The following is a 13493-nucleotide window of genomic DNA, read 5'->3' as shown; positions in this document are numbered from 1 at the left end:
TGTCAATATATTAGGGTACACACCAATATCATAATCTCATTAACACCATTTCTAAGAATCTATTATACATATATAATCATACAATCTTGGAAAACTATCTACCAAGAAGTTATTTTATTAAAAAAAAATCGTAAATGAAACCTACATGCAATCAAAATGAGTGAAGTTAAATAACTTACGAAAATTCCATCCTACAGAGTTCTCTGGAGCCAGTTAAAATATACAACACATATTTATATAAACTACACAATGGCTTCATTTATGTTTTCAAAAGGAAAAAGATCCATGTGTAAAACGCCTACCCAACAAATAACAGTGGTTTTTCTTAACTGTGACTAAAGAACTTTTACTTTCCCACTTCAAATGTCTCCATTCTATTTTAAAATTTGACCATGGAAAAAAACCTTTTTAAAAACAAACTCATCCTAAGTGGTCAAAGACCTAAGTAACCATGAGTGCTCAGCTGCGGATGAGCCATCCATCAACCTTCCCACTCCCACACAGTCATCCAAGGCTCAGAGAGCATCTCCAAGGAGGAGGCAGAAAAAAAATGTAAGAGCTGGTGGATGGAGAGGAGAACTATGAAATGTTGACTTCCAGACATGATATGGCTATTGCACTCACTAACTTGCAACTGCTGTGGCTATCTGCACAAAATCTTACCAGCCAAAATTCCAGCATGAATGGGGAGGAGCACCCACAACATCATGCCCAGCCTCAGCAGAGGAGTTACTGACAACCTATAACTGAAGGAGGGAGGGTCACTCACAAACACACATAATTTAAAACAATAAAATATATCTTTAAAACAGTAACAGGCTAGGTGTAATGATACACACCTGCAGTCCTAGCACTCTGAGACCAAGGCAGGAAGACTGTAAATTGGACAACATATAGTAAGATTGTATCTCAAAACAAAACAAAACAAAACTCAAAATGAGAGACAACAAAAAAGTCTGAAAATAATGGGACAATGCTGTTGATTATATCCTATACTATACGTATATTATATATAATATCCTACACTATACATTTTCCATTATTTGTGAGCATTTCTGAGATTATTTATTATTATGAAGTCAAAACTTTTAAATGTGAACTAGACATTAAAAACAAGCTATTTCCAGGCAGTGATGATACACGCCTTTAAATCCCAGCACTCGCACTTAGGAGGCAGAGACAGGTGAATCTTTGAGTTGGAGGCCAGCTTGGTAAGTTCCAGGACAGACAGACAGACAGACAGAGAAACCCTGTCTCAAAAAGCAAAACAATCAAAAAAAAAGCCTTATCACTTAAAGACTTTAAGGGCTGAGATGGCTCGGTGGGTAAAGGCACTTGCTGCACAAGCCCAACAACCTAAGTTCTAAGTTGATCCCTGGAACCCAAGAGGTTGAGGAAAGAACAGATTCCACAAAGTTGTTCTCTGACCTCCACACTTACGTACCACACGGATGCACATCAGGACATCAGGTCTACACACATATCCATGCCAAAACTTTTTTATTTTAATTTAAATAAATAACATGTGGTGAAGATCTAATTACAAAGTCATATATCAACTGGGTTTCTCATCACTAATATAACTCATGATTCCTCAATAACAAATATAGGCTTTGTTTATTTTTTATTATGTTGTGGGAGGAATTTAAATTACCTCAATTGCTGAGCCATCTCGCCATATCTCTCCATCTTACCTTTTAAGACAAGGTCTCTAAATGAACCTGAAGCTCTCCATTTCAACTAGACTGGCTAGCTATCAAGCTCCTGAGATCCAACTACCTCCACCCAATCACTGATGTTACAGCCATGTACAGTGGTGCCCAACTTTTAAATGAGTGCTGAAGATTTTAACTCAGGTCACCCTGCTTTCACAGCAAGCACTCTTACCCACTAAGTCCATCTCCTAGTCTTTCAATGGCAACACAGTTAACCCAGCACCAGGTTTAATAGTGTCCCAAAGAAAGACTTGCATGTTCCGAATTATCTATACATTTTCCAATGAAACTAGTCATGATTTAAGTTATACGAGCAAGATGAAATAGTATTTTGAAACAAATATATTACAAACAAAGTAAGAGAAACCCAAAAGAAACAGTATTTAGTTTTCAATTATTTCTACAGTGTACTTTCTGCTATTAAACTGTTCATCACTTAATTCTAAAATTGTTCATCACTAGTTATCCTGGCACTATTTTACAAATAATATAATAGTAGGTTATATACTGTAATATAAAATAATATATTCAAATAACATAACTATATTTATATATAAATAATATATATTAATAATATTTTTGGAAGCAGGGGGTAAAGAATACACATTCTTTTTAAAAAGTTTATAAACTATTCCATTTTTCTAGGAATTGTCCTAAATATAAAGCTAGTAATTTGGTTTGGGAAAAACTAAGCTGCTTTGATTTTTTTTTATTTGTATCAACTGAACAACCTAACGTTTTTCATGACTACAGTAATAGAGAATAAGTTGAGTCATTTACTTTGGCACACTAAAGAAAATATAAGAACACATTCACAGCCCTTCTTTAAAACATTTTTGCTAAGCTTTTATGATCTTTCTCCATTGGTTAAATGCCAGTTTTTCACTAGGTGAGGACTTTAAAGAATAAAGCAGGGTTGGGAAGATGGCTCAGCAGTTAAAGTACTTGGCAAGGTTAAAGACTGGAGTTCAGAGCCCCAGAACCCACATAAATGTTGGCTGGGTCTGGTGATCCATCTGTAAGTCCAGTCTCCAAAGGCAGAGACAGGAGCTCCCCCAGCAAGCTAGCTAACACAAACCAGATCTTGGTTTGACTAGGAGTCCCTCCCTCAAGAAATAATGTAGAACAATCTTGCAATCTCTCTCTCCTTCTCTCATAAAAATAAAATAAATCAAGAACAATACATGTAAAATATATAAAATTTTAGAACTCTAAGATTAGGCTGGATAGATGGTCAGCCCTTGTCTTAAAGGGTGCACAGTGCTCTTCAGGAGGACCTGAGTTCAATTCCTAGCACTAACATCAAGCAGCTCATGATACCCTGTAACTCCAGCTTCTTGGAGATCTGATGCCTTCAACCTCCAGGCACTTGTACAGAAACAAACACACACATACACACATACATACATACACACACACACACACACATTAAAAATAAAAATATATCCTATTTACTAAGTTGAGAGAAATGTATTTTCAAGCATTTGGAAACTATGCAATTATAGTAATAAAATTAAGAGCTTGATTACTCCCTTGTTGATTATGCATGCTGTACACTAGAAATACAAAGTGGTTTATTACTCCCTTGTTGATTATGCATGCTGTACACTAGAAATACAAAGTGGTTTATTACTCCCTTGTTGATTATGCATGCTGTACACTAGAAATACAAAGTGGTTTATTACTCCCTTGTTGATTATGCATGCTGTACACTAGAAATACAAAGTGGTTTATTACTCCCTTGTTGATTATGCATGCTGTACACTAGAAATACAAAGTGGTTTATTACTCCCTTGTTGATTATGCATGCTGTACACTAGAAATACAAAGTGGTTTATTATTTTTTAAATTTATTTTGTGTATATGGTGTTTTGTTTGCATGTATGTCTACGTATCATGAGCAAGCTTGGGACCCGTGAACAAACAGAAGAGGCATCAGATCCCCTAGGACTAGTTACAGATGGTTGTCACCTGCCACTTGAGTACTGGGAACTGAATCCTACTCTGCAAGAGCAGCTAGTGACTTTAACTGCTGAGCCTTCTCTCCAGCCCCCTACAAAGTATTTTTAATAAAAATAGAACATGCTTGGGACACTGATTAGTACTTAAGTGGGTTCTCCAAAGCACAAAGGAATTTTTGAAGACCTAAGTAAACACAGATCTCCTAAATTGGCATTTAAGAGGCAATGACAATTTGGGCTGCAGACAGAGCTCAGAGGACTTGCCTAGCAGGCACGAAGTCCTAGCACTCTAAAACTATTTTGACTAAATGGTTCTCCACTAACACTGGATATACGTATAAGTGGAAGGATTTAAAAACACAAGTTGAACATTCCTAACCAAAAAATCCAAAATGTTTCAAAGTCCTAAACTTTTGAGCAGTAACATAATGACACAGAATGCCACAAGTAAAAAATTAGACATACTAGTATCCAATGAGATGGTTCACAGTATGATCTTAGCACTCAGGAGGCAAAAGTTGAAGACTCACGAGTTTGAGGACAGCATGGAACTCCCTTAGCAAGGCCTTGTCTCAAAAACAAAAAAGCTCTGCTTTCTGGTCCACCTAGCTATGAGCAAGTCACTGCGTGCTCCTTCTGCCATGGAGTCTTCCTTTCTATAACAGACTGCATCTCTCAGAGCATGAGGCAAAACAAATCCTTTCTCCCTTGAGTTGAAACATGCCAGGTAATTAATTGGGCATAGCAACAAGAAAAGTAACTAACATAAAAATTCCATACTAAGAAGTGGGGCTAGCCAGACCAAGGTGGCGGACACCTTTAATTCCAGCACTTTGGAGGCAGAGGCAGGAGGATCTCTGTGAGTTCAAGGGCAGCCTGATCTACAGAAATAGTTACAGGACAGCTAGGGCTACACAGACACCCTGTCTTGAGGGTGGGGAGTGGGGTGGGTGGAGCTATTTTACAATATGCTGATCTTGTTTTGTGGGTCTTAAAACTGGTCTGCAGGAAGAAAGAGGAATAATTTCTCTAAACTATGGCTTAGAGAAGCTCTAGAACATTAAGACACACAGGTTAGTGTGCCACACATTGATACCACCAAAATGCTGATAAAAGTATAAACAGTAGAGGCTATGTTCATAAAGCTTCAGAGAGCAAGGACTCTACTGGGAATTAGACTAGACAGCCAGTCACATTACCAACTCTGACAAGGAACATGGCTGCATTCTGCCTGTGTTTTGAAATTTTTGGTGAGGCTGAACTCAAAATAATTGACTACATTTGATGGAAGAAATTTTAAGGCAGCATACATTCAGACTGGGGCAGGGTTACTTCTTAGTATGCTTAGGAAAGTTTATAGTGAGAATTCAAATCAGAAAGTGGACAGGATATGGAAAATAAGCAGTTGAATCAGAAAAAGAAAACGAACCTACTTAAAGCCGTGAAAAGAATATGAACAAATCCGTTTATTTGTTGAGAAGACACCATTAAAGAAAAACTATACACTTTCCACAGGGATAACAGGAAAGATGCCTTGAGTGGAAGACACCATTCATCAAGGCACCAACTTGTAAAAGTGAAAATTCATTTGAAAAGAGAATACCTGAACTGAGAATACAGTCACACAGATAACCTCACAGGAAATAAATATTTTCAGCTAAGCAAACACCCAACAGCCCCTATAGCTGTGGTCTAACAGGGTTAGGTAGGTAGGTACTAGTTTTACAAGCACACAGAATGCCAGAGTGGGAAGTCTTGGAGGCTTGAGTCAAGGTTCCAGAAAGCCAGGCCAGGAAAACTATAGCAGTATCAAAGCCCCTGCAGGGATACCCAAAGTAGGTTGCTATCCATCTGTGAAGAGGGAACCACAGGTGCAATGGAGAATCTAAGATACTGGTGATGCCAGAAATGTGTTAAGTTAAACAAAGAAAACTGAAGGCACCAAATGAAGCAGGCCCAATGGAAAGACCATATGTCTCCTATGCAATGTATCTATCTGGAAAGATGGTGCTACCCAAGCCCACTGAAGAACTAAAGATGCTGTCACAATCCCATATACGACATGGAGCTGCAGGGTCAGGTGTCTGCCTGACAAGTGATTCAGTCTTCCTTTGGTTTGATTTCTTTTGCTACGCATCCATTTCCCCTTTAGGAATAATACTTATTCCATTATACATAAGAAGTAGGAATCTTGTTTTTTGATTATGCAAGAGGCTCCCAATTAAGACTTCCTTGGCCTTAGATGAAACTTTGGACTTTTTGTTTGTTTTGTTTCTGTTTTTCAGGACAGGGATTCTGTGTATCTCTGGCTGTCCTAGAACTCAATCTATAGACCAAGCTGTGCAGTGATATTTCATTTGTATTTTAATAAATCAAGTTTTCCTGAAATTCAGAGAGTAAAACAGTTGCACTGCTGAGCCTTACAGTCCAGGCAGTGGTGACACACACTTTTAGTTCCAGTTTGCCACAGAACAGGGGGTAGTGGTGCACGCCTTTAATCCCAGCACTAGAGAGGAATATAAGATGGGAAGAAATAGCTCTCACACAGTCTCATTCTGAGATTACAGGAGGCAGGATCGCCATCGCAGACTGAGGTAGAGGTGAGACCCAGTGGCAGGCTGCTTTGCATTTCTAACCTTCAGGTTGATCCTGTCTTAAACAATTTCTGTCTCTGGGTTTTTATTAATTGTGCTACAAGGCTGGCCTCAAACTCAAGAAACTACCTGCTTCTGCCCTCTGAGTGCTGAGGTTAAATGCATGTGCAACTACTGCCCAGATGACTTTGGACTTTTGAACAGTGTTGAAACTGTAAGTTTATGGAAACTTGAAGAATGACTTAGCTAAAGTTATTCAACAGAAACTAATGTTCTCTATATAGTAAAGCATTAACCTGTTTACAACTATTCTAAAGGAACAAATGGAAACAAATCTTAGTTATTGTAATGAAAACAGAATGAAGGACAGTAAGATGACTCAGCAGGTAAAAGTGCTGGCTGCCAAGGCTGACACCCTGAATTCAATACCTGGGACCTACATGGCAGAGAGAACTGACTTCTACAGGTTGTCCAACCTCCACAAATGCATCAGAGCATGTACCTGCCCACCCAATACACTCAATAAACAAACAAATGTAATTAAACAAACAAACCTTACAATCCCCCCCCCAGGGGTGGTGACTCACACTTGGGAGGCAGAGACAGGCAGACTTTGGTGAGTTCTAGTCCTTGGAGGGAGTTTCAGACCAGTAAGAACTATACAGTAAGATCCTGTCTCAAACAAACAAACAACAAAACAACACCACACACACACACACACACACACACACACACACACACACACACAAAATACCCCAACCACCAGAAAGCAGGCAGACACAGAAAGGGATTAGGAACAATGCCAGTTCTCACCATGTGAGCCTATGGGAGATACTTCATATTCTAACCATAGCACCAACTACATGGTGCTCTGAAAAAGGAGAGCTATAGAGACAATACAAAGCTCAGCCAGTTGTGGTAGTCCACACAAGTACGACAGGCAGAAAAGGCAGAAGCAGAGGTAGAAGGACCACAAGTTCCAGGTCAGCCCTTTGGTAAAATGGCTCAAAGGAGCAGTTCTCAAAACTGTGGGTCACAACTCTTTTGGGGGGAATCAAATGACCCTTTCTCAGGGGTTCGCCTAAGACTATCAAAAAACACAAATATTTATGTTATGATTCATAACAGTAGCAAAATTTCAGTTATGAAGTAGCAAAGAAAATAATTTTATGGTTGCGTCACCACAACATGAGGAGCTGTATTAAAGGGTCGCAGCACCAGGGAGGCTGAGAATCACTGGCTCAGAGTGACAGTATTTGCCATCAAGCTTGAGGGCAAAAGTCTGATCCACTGGGACCCATATGTTAGGAGAACCAACTTCCACAAGTTATCCTCTGTCCCCCACACATGGTCATACATACAAAACAATAAAAAAATGCAATAAAATATTTTTAAAAAGAAAAGTTACAATTTTACCTGGTCCTTCACTTTATGAATGTGGGTGTGTGCTTAATTAAATAAAACACTATGTCAAGTTCTGTGCCCAGAGAATCCAACTTTGAAAAATCAAGTGTTTTAGAGAATTGCTAAGACACATAAATATAAAGACCATGCCTAAAAAATTTTAAAAGAAATCAGAGCTGTGCTTGAGGTGTGGCTCTATAAGACAACAGTTGTCTAACACGCCTGAAACCTAGATTCCATACCCTGCACTGAAAAAAAATATAAGATAGCCCTAAGTATACCTGATGGTTATGTAGCTAATAGCAATTGCTGAAGAATGCTTCAGCCTGGACTTAAAACAATACAATTCTATCCTTGAGCAGTCTTATGAGGTTTTGTGCTAATGAAGAAGACTCCATTTCTGTAAGAGAATCATTCTCTGAGACATTCCACTCCAACTGAAAATGTCAATTTCATTACGGACATTTAAATTTTCTGACTGCAAATTGGGAGCAATGGTGCAGCACTACGTAAACTCAGGCAAGAGGATAGACAGCTGAAGGCCATCCTGAGCTACCTGGCAATGCATCCTCTCAAAGCAAACAACTAAATGTCAGCTTCTGGTGACATTCTGCATCTCTGGTAACATTACTTCTAATTACTATTTACCTACTAATGATTTTTTTTTCTTTTTTAGTACTAGTGATCAAACCCCGGCCTTCATGCATGTCAAACAAGTATGCTCGGCAAGCCTCAATGAAGGATCTCCAAAAGTAGGCCATATTTATTTCAATGACAGTTACATTAAGTCACACTGTGTTTACACTTATGTTTAAACAGTCTACCATAATCACTTGTCTCAACAATTTCTTCGAAAAAAGACACCTGCTGTATAAGGAAGATGCTATGCTAATTCAGACTACATTACATGATAAGAATCTTAAATTTTGGGTCAATAAAACTAGAATTAGCTACAGCTGTCACCACCATTAAAATGGCAAAAGCTGTGTTACTATATTCCAATTCTACGCTTACGGTAGCAGTTGCTAATTTTCTCAATGAATATACGAGTTAGCTTCTCTCCAGTCTATACTACCCTATAAGTCATACTGCAAATATATACTTAATCTCTGCAATGCAGACGCTCCACCTGCATTCTATTTTCAATGAGAACCCAACCATTCTTCATATTTTAATTACACCCCAAAGTATTTTCAGTGATAATTCTTTTTCAGCGGTAACTAGAAGACAATTAATAAGCACATCGCTCAGCTAGTGGCAAAAAATACATAACTGTATGATGGTGGCTAAGAACTCCCATAATTACAGTATTTAATACCTACTGTTGTGTTTAATACCTACTGACTCAGACCAATGAGCTCTCCAGGTGCCACTAGCTAATACAAGTTTGTCAGGATTTGGAGTCAGACTCCTGAATCTACTCAACTACTGTAGTGGACTCTCATATATAAACAAAGATATCTGATGTGAAGGTTCTTTGCCTCAAAGCAATGTAGTGAAAACAAAGTATCATGATTTGGGAAGAAAAAAAATCTTTCCCTTCTTTAAACTGACGGCTTACAAAAATATTCGGGGTCGGCAATGACCTTTCTTATGCATGATGAGATTTTTCAACCCTGTCAAGTATTCAACCTGGAACATACAATGAGCCAATGGGAGAACTGGGGACAAAAGAGAGCTCCTGTGTCTTTTGGGAGAGATCGTGTTTGCATCACGTGCCCGCCCAAGGACCAGTCAAGCTGGAACACAAAAATGATGCAGCCCAAAGAGGGCTTCGCGCTTGCAGCCAACCCAAGGCCACCCAGAGTATCCGCTGTGCTCAGGATGCCTGAGTCCAACGTTAACCATCTTCAGCCCAGAACATCACCAACTCCCCGGAGCCCCCAATCTTAGTCCCAAATTTCCCGCGAGTCCCGGCAAAGCTAACACTCCAAGTTCACAATCTCCACAGGGTAATCGCCTTCAGAACCCGGGCTGGCGACCACGACCGCGCCCCTCGGGCCGTCTACTCACAGGCTGGAAGTGTCGGGGGGCAGCGGGCCTGACAGTGCCCTCCAGCCGGGCGCGGGCAGCCTCCTGCGGCTGCAGTCCATCAGGGGAAGGCGGCAGGCGCAGGGCGGCGGGCACAGGCCTGCCCGGGCGGCGGGCAGAAGCAGCAGCAGCGCCTGCGCGAGGACGAGCAGCCGCGCCAGGGGTCCCGACCCACAGCCCGGGAGCCGCTGCTCCCAGACGCCGCGGGGCGCGGCCGCCATCTTCCCGCGGCCGGGACCCGCTCGAGGACGGCGGCTGGTTCCGAGAGGCGGCTGACGGACAGATGCCCGGAGGCTGGGCCGCCACCCGGAGCCCCGGCCGTCACCTGTCCCCCGGCAAGGGAAGCTAGAGGTGGCAACCACGCGACCACGGGGGAGGGGGGCGGCGGTCGGGGGCGTAGAGCTCAGGCCCTGACAGACACTGCTCGTCCGCCCCGCCCCGCGACGCGACGTCCTCACGCTCAGAAACCAGCCAATCGGAGCCGCATGACTAGGTTGCGTCGGAAATGGAGTCCAGAGGGGGCGAGGCCTGAGATGTCCCCGCCCCCTGGAAGGTGTGACTAAAAGTGGCCCTGCCTCCTTACCGTGTTTCCTCTGCGGTTCAGCCGCTTTTCCTCCGCTTGGGGGCGCACTGGGTCCTTAAAATAGAACGATGTTCGCTCCGCCGCGTCTTCACTGCGGTTGATGTTGTAGCAGTGGAAAAGGAAAGGACCTTTTCTGTAGACTGCAGGAGAAGGGAATGGCAAAGGGCTGCCCTCCTAGCTTTGACCACATCGACCTCCGGAGCCCAAACACGGCGGCCTCTGCGGCATGTGCTACCCCGAAAGAGGGCAGCAGCTGGTACTCCCGGCGCACTGCAGGTTCTCTCTGTGGAGCGACTTCGTGGTCCTGGTGGCAGAGGCGATGTGCTGACATCTGTACACCTCCAGCTTCTGCTCTAGCCAGGAGTTCCGTAAATGTCTCTAAGGAAAAACAAATCTTTCCTCGGTTTGGGAGACTATTGTCCATCTTCAGAAAAGCAAGTGGGGCAAATAGATAAAGGGTTGTTTGGGGGGAGTGGGTTTTCTGGTTTCTGTTCGTGGTTTTTGAGCAATCAGCAAAGTGAAGGCTGAGAGGAAATCATCCTACAGCTGTGGAGACTTGCTGGGAACAGCGGATTCTAGCTACCTGTGCCTCTCAGCCGCGTGTTACCTACGAAATGAATAAGACTGAAAATAGCAATGGCTTACTGACGTGTAGTGTGTTTATACTTTTCTAAGACTGCTTGCAAGCCAGGCGTGGACTAGCACACCTGCAGCCCCTGCACTTGAGGTTGAAGCAGGAGGAGCCCAAGTCCAAGAAGGAGGAGGGGGTAGGAGAATGGGGAGGAGGGGGAGGAGGAGAAAAATAGGGTGGATGAGATGGCTCAGCAATAACAGCCTTGCCACCAAGCATATCGACTTGAGTTGGATCCACATGGTAGAAGGAGACAACTGACTTTTGCAAGTCACTGTGGTCTGACCTCCACATGCATGCTGTGGCACTTGAGCACACACACACACCACACGCAGGCATGCACGCACACACGCGCGCGCACACACACACACACACACACACATAAGCAAAAGATCCATGTCTAGTTAAAAAATACTGTAGCGGCGCTGATCCAGTGCTCCTGCTCAGAAAATCAGAATTTTGTGTATTTAGAGGCATTAAGGCCCAAACCCGGAGCCTCGTGCCCATTAATCAAGTGCTCTACCACTGAGGTACAACCCAGCCCTAAAATCTTACTTTAAAGGCTAAAATAACAGAGAGGATTTTATTCTTTGCCTCCTTCCCCTGGCTGTTCTTACCAAGCTGGCCTTGAACTCACAGAGCTCCACCTGCCTCTGCCTCCTGAGTACTGGGATTAAAAGGCATGAGCCTGTGTGTTTGTCTGTGCACCATGTATGCTTGGTGCCTATTAGAGGTCAGAAAAGGGCATTCAGTTACAGATGGTTAGTAACCACCATGTGGGTGCTGGGAACTGAACCAGGTCCTCTGCAAGAGCAGCAAGGCTCTAAACCCCTGAGTCATCTCTTGAGTCCTGACATTTATGCTTTTCAAAGCCTATTTGCAAACCAGGTTTTGATTTCAAAGCTTTTCTCTGAAACTGTGTCAATGGCCCAAGGGAAATGTATCATATCAAACCAGAGTCCTCCACAAGTGAACAATGCAGGTAACCTCAGTTTAAAAAGGCACCTTTTAAATAATTCCCCCTGCACATTATTTTTATCACAGTGATTGCACGTATGTGCACCTATATAGCTTTATATCGTCCATACTTAGGAAAGGGGTACAATCCTAAGGAACTGAACCCATGCTATACCACTGAGCTTCTGTTCCAATCAGCCTATATTCTCCATATTGGCTAAATGACATGGGGGGTAAATAGGTAAGATTATCTTACATCTTACATGATAAAACTAACTACATTTTCTCCTTCTAAGGTTTTTTTGAGTTTTTGTTTGTTTGTTTGTTTGTTTGTTGAGGACCAAGGGAAATGACTCAGCAGGCAAAGGCACTTGCCTCCAAACCTGATAACCTGATTTTGATTGGGACCCTCATAACAGAGAGAACCAGCTCCTGAAGGTTGCCTTCTGACCTCTAAGCCCATAGACATGCCACAGCATACACACATATGCACAGTCAATCAGTAAATAAATACATAAATAAATAATGTGATTTTTATTTTAATGTATGGGGCCGGAGAGATGGCTCAGTGGTTAAGACCACTGGCTGCTCTTCCAGAGAGCTCAGGTTTGTTTCCCAGCAGCAACATGACTGCTCAAACCCATCTGTAACTCCAGTTCCAGGGGATCAATGCCCTCTTCTGGCCTCTAAGGGTATCAGGAACACATTTGGTACACAAACATGCATGTAGGTAAAACATTCATACACATAAAATAAAATAATTATTTTAAAAATACATCTTTCTTTTTTTCTTTTTTTTAAGACAAAGTCTCTTTAAACAGCCCTGACTGTCCTGCAACTCACTATGTAGACCAAGCTGGTCTTGAACTCACAGAGATCTGCCCAGCCTCCCCCAGTGCTGGAATTAGATAGATGGACCATCATACCCAGCAGAAGATTTGTTTTAAATTATACTTAAAACATCTGTATCCCTTCACCTTTTTTGTGGTTGTTCTTTGTATTTTGTTTTGTTTTGAGACAGTGTCTCACCATGTAGCTCTAGCTGTCCTGGGTCTCACTATGTACACCTGGCTGTCTTTGGAACTCACAGAGATCCTCATGCCTCTGCTTCCCAAGTTCTGGGAGTAAAGATGTGCACTGCTATGCCTGGCTTGTTTTTGGATTTTTGAGATAGAGTCTTACGATGTAGTCCAGGCTAGCCATGAATTTGCTATGTAGCCTAAACTGGCTTCAACCTTAAAATCCTCCATCCTCCTGCCTCAGCCTTCCGAATGCTAGGATTATAGGTGCCACCAGCACACCCTGCTCCACCACTGCTTTCGTTGAACCTTTCACCTCCTCTCCTCCTGTAGGCTGTCACTGGATGTCTCTCTACGGAAGAGGATTGGGGATTGTCAAATGGCTTTTATTATTTGTGTTTCTCTTAATATTTGCTAATAAACATGAACTATTTTGGAAAATAGGAAGAATGTTTGTGTTAATGGCTTCTTTTCACCTCTTCTGTCAAGGTCTACATTCTTTGGCCTAACGTGTATTCACCATCAGCCCCCAGCCTAACTATCTCTTCATTTCCTGTGTCCCCTCACCATTGTGTCCATATTCCAGTCACAGATAATT

At 42.2% G+C, this 13493-nt stretch overlaps 1 protein-coding gene across 3 annotated transcripts in view; it reads right to left on the bottom strand.

Annotated features, from left to right (window-relative positions):
* Positions 1 to 10153, bottom strand: part of Lrig2 (leucine rich repeats and immunoglobulin like domains 2) — a 60439-nt gene extending 50286 nt beyond the window's left edge. For 2 of the 3 annotated variants that reach the window (XM_048442282.3, XM_048442281.3), the window contains exon 1: positions 9688 to 10153. In XM_048442282.3, coding sequence (XP_048298239.3) covers positions 9688 to 9926 — 239 coding nt within the window. In that variant the 5' untranslated portion in view covers positions 9927 to 10153. The remainder of the gene's footprint in view (positions 1 to 9687) is intronic. The other variant, XM_048442280.3, reaches the window with a different exon arrangement.
* Between the last annotated feature and the right edge of the window lie 3340 nt (positions 10154 to 13493).

The sequence above is a fragment of the Myodes glareolus genome, chromosome 17 (assembly GCF_982192425.1).
Source record: "Myodes glareolus chromosome 17, mMyoGla1.1, whole genome shotgun sequence".
Lineage (NCBI taxonomy): Eukaryota > Metazoa > Chordata > Mammalia > Rodentia > Cricetidae > Myodes > Myodes glareolus.
This window is presented reverse-complemented; position numbering and strand designations above follow the sequence as displayed.